This window comes from Galeopterus variegatus, unplaced genomic scaffold (genome assembly GCF_000696425.1).
Source record: "Galeopterus variegatus unplaced genomic scaffold, G_variegatus-3.0.2 Scaffold24847, whole genome shotgun sequence".
NCBI classification, from domain to species: domain Eukaryota; kingdom Metazoa; phylum Chordata; class Mammalia; order Dermoptera; family Cynocephalidae; genus Galeopterus; species Galeopterus variegatus.
Genome location: NW_007750958.1, coordinates 4,070 through 7,386, shown reverse-complemented (window position 1 = coordinate 7,386; position 3,317 = coordinate 4,070). Strand labels below are relative to the sequence as shown.

Here is a 3,317-nt window from a genome sequence, read left to right as displayed (position 1 = left end):
AAGGGGATGAAGCAGTACAGTGCAGTGTCTATTTGCATGGTCATGGTTCTGACCTTTTTACACTTTTTAAGGAGGAAAATTTTCTCTGTGGATTGAAAGAGCAACTCTCCTTTCTTAGACCTCAGATGGATCACAACTGCATGGATGGTTATCTCATACTTCACAGTGTTTTGCACCCAGACAGGCAGTGATGTGTCATTGTTCTCAGGCAATTATCTGATAGAACAGTTGGGAAGATTAAGTGAAATAACATTTATTCTTCTCAGACTACCAGGCACATGGTAAGTACTAAGAAAATGTAAGTGTAATCTGACCCAGGAATGAGTGATAAAAGTAAGAGTAATTTACAGAGAAGCATGAACATTCAACCCAAATGAAAATAAGCAATAAATATTTTGGAGACAACTGAGTGGTCACTTGCATCATCTGACTGGGGTCAGGAACTAACAGATATTGTACAGACTCCTAGAGATTGTAAGGTGGAGCTTGGAAGACGCCAGTCTCAGTGTTGCTGGAACCCTGCATTGGTAATGAGATTATGACATACTCATGTCAATTTGGTGACATGAGTGTGCTGTGAGTCATTTCCCATGCATGCGTAATTGGTCCATTTTTCTCCCCTTGTTTTGACAGGTGAAACACAATTTCAAAATTGCATCCATGGAGAACAGCACTGAAGTGAAAGAATTTAGACTCTTGGGACTGACTGACATCCCAGAGCTGCCAAGTCCCCCTCTTCATAACATTTACCCTGATTTATCTCATCACTCTTGTTGGAAACCTGGGGATGATCACGTTGATTCTGTCAGACTCTCGTCTCCACACGCCCATGTATTGTTTCCTCAGTAACCTCTCTCTGGCAGACTGTGTTTACTCCTCTGCCGTCACTCCCAAGGTGATGGCTGGGCTTCTCACAGGAGACAAAGTTACCTCCTACGGGGGATGTGTTGCTCAAATGTTCTTCTTTGTGGCCTTTGCCAGTGTTGACTGCTTTCTACTTGCCATCATGGCCTATGATCGTCATGCAGCAGTATGTAAGCCCTTACATTACACCACCACTGTGACCACCAGTGTGTGTGCTCAGATGGTGATGGGCTGCTATGCCTGGGGTTTTCTTGAAACTGCCATCTACACTGGGTCCACCTTCTGCCTCTCCTTCTGCCATTCTAATGTGGTCCACCACTTTTTCTGTGATATCCTCCCAATCCTGGCTCTTTCCTGCTCTGATACCTACATGAATGAAATTGTGCTCTTCATATTAACATCTTTCAATGTCTTTTTTGCTCTGATAGTTATCTTGACCTCCTATTTACTCATCTTCATTTGCATCCTGAGCATGCGCTCAGCAACAGGACGGAAGAAAGCCTTCTCCACCTGTGCATCTCACTTCACTGCTGTAACCATATTCTATGGATCTATAATCTTCATGTACCTACAACCCAGCTCTAGTCATTCCATGGACAATGACCAAATGGCATCTGTGTTCTATACAATAATCGTCCCCATGTTGAACCCAATTGTCTATAGTCTAAGGAATAAAGAGGGTAATAATTCTTTCAGGAAAGCCATTGAGAAGATGAAGACTCTGCTCAGCTCATAATTTTAATTAGGGAGATTATATAATCTGTATAGTTAATTGGTTATCTGTTCTTGTGCAACAAACTATCCCAAAACTTACTGGCTTAAAACAATTGTTCATTGCTTTTTATAATTCTGTGAGCAGGACAGTCCTTTTGTCAGTTTCACCTGGACTTACTTGTGAGGTTGCCTATGTTCCAGAAGGTTAGCTTGTCTGTAAGATCCAAGGTGGCCTCATTCACATGAATGGATATTGAAGCTTGCTGCTCTCTAGGTCACCTTATTTCTTTTCTACATAGTCTTTCATTCCCCAGAAACTGAACCAGCTTTCTTACATGACATCTTCAGGCCAGAATTCTCCCAGTGTAAAAGCAAAACTGAATGGCTCCTTGAAGTCTAGACTCCCAAACTTCATACAACATTTTTTCCACCTCATTATACTTGTCACTGCTAGTCAAAGTGCAGACCCAGATTCAACTATGAGGAAAGTAGCTGCAAAGAATTTGTGGCCATAGTTAATCTATCACAGTTAGAAATTAGACTAAACTGCTGCAGCAAAGAAAGCCAAATATACTGCATTAATAAGAGAGCAAAGTATTTCTCAAGCATCAGTAGCTAATGTAGAAGTGTGAAAATGAACTGTCTAGACTGCTGTGATGTTTTAGTCATTCTGGAATACATGTTCCATTTCATGTTGTCTCTATCATCTCCAAGAATGATGAAACTCTGTTCCAATTATAACTATTATAGCTGGAGGAAAGGAAAAAAGAAGTGATGGAGGAAAAACAATTTATTTTCTAGCAAGTGACGTAATAGCCATACATATTACTTTTAAGCACATTCCATTGGCAAGAATTCAGTCATGTGGTCAAAACTAGCTGCAAAACTGACTTTAAATTTTAATCTCTAGCTGAGTGGCAATGCATTTAGCTGAAATCCCCAATACTCTAGAAGAAGAAGAGAATGGAGTTTTGAGGAAAACCAAGAGTCTGCCACATGATTTGTACCTGAATCTGAACTGACAGATTTATCTCCCAAATGGGATCTCTAACTGTTTTTTTTTTTTCCCCTCCTGGGACCTCTTTTCCTAGAACTTGGATTACTTCTCAAATAAGCCCTTTCTTGACCACTCCATTTAAATATTTACCCTAAGTAATCCCTTACCTTCCTATATCTTCTTCATAGAATTTAAATAAATCTTTGAAATTATATGATATATTTGCTTAATTGTTTGTTTTCCATTTCCTCCAAATAAAATGTAATATTATACATGTAACATAACCTGTATGAACTAGCCCCCAAGTTGGCTAGATTATTTTTTAACTTATTTGAAAAGTGAAGATTATGTAATTTGATGATGTATTAGATGTGAGTGTGAGAAAAATAATTACGAAGATTTTTGTTTGTTTTGTATAACTTAGTTTTCTAAGGAAGGATAAATTGACCACTATGTGAGATGTGAAAAATTATGATGGTAGGTTTGTGATGATGGGAGGAGGCCATGAGTTTCATTTTGTGCATATGAAAGTTGCGATGTCTCTTGGATGCCACCAGCAAAAGTTAGTACTGGAATGAACATATAAACTGCCAAAAGAATAGATTTTAAGTGTTTTTAATCACAAAAAATAATAAGCATGTGAGATGATGGATTTGTTGATTAACCTGATCTAATCATTTCACATTGTAAACATACAAAAGCCATTTATTACAAGCCCACCGGCAGTATTATTCTGAATGGG

General features: G+C 38.7%; 1 protein-coding gene across 1 annotated transcript; it reads left to right on the top strand.

The window, feature by feature from the left end:
- The first annotated feature begins 660 nt into the window (after window positions 1–660).
- Window positions 661–1,600, top strand: LOC103583619 (olfactory receptor 5B2-like). The gene is given in 2 exon segments (XM_008564885.1): window positions 661–723; window positions 725–1,600. Coding segments are annotated over 2 exon segments (939 nt in total).
- The last annotated feature ends 1,717 nt before the right edge of the window (window positions 1,601–3,317 follow it).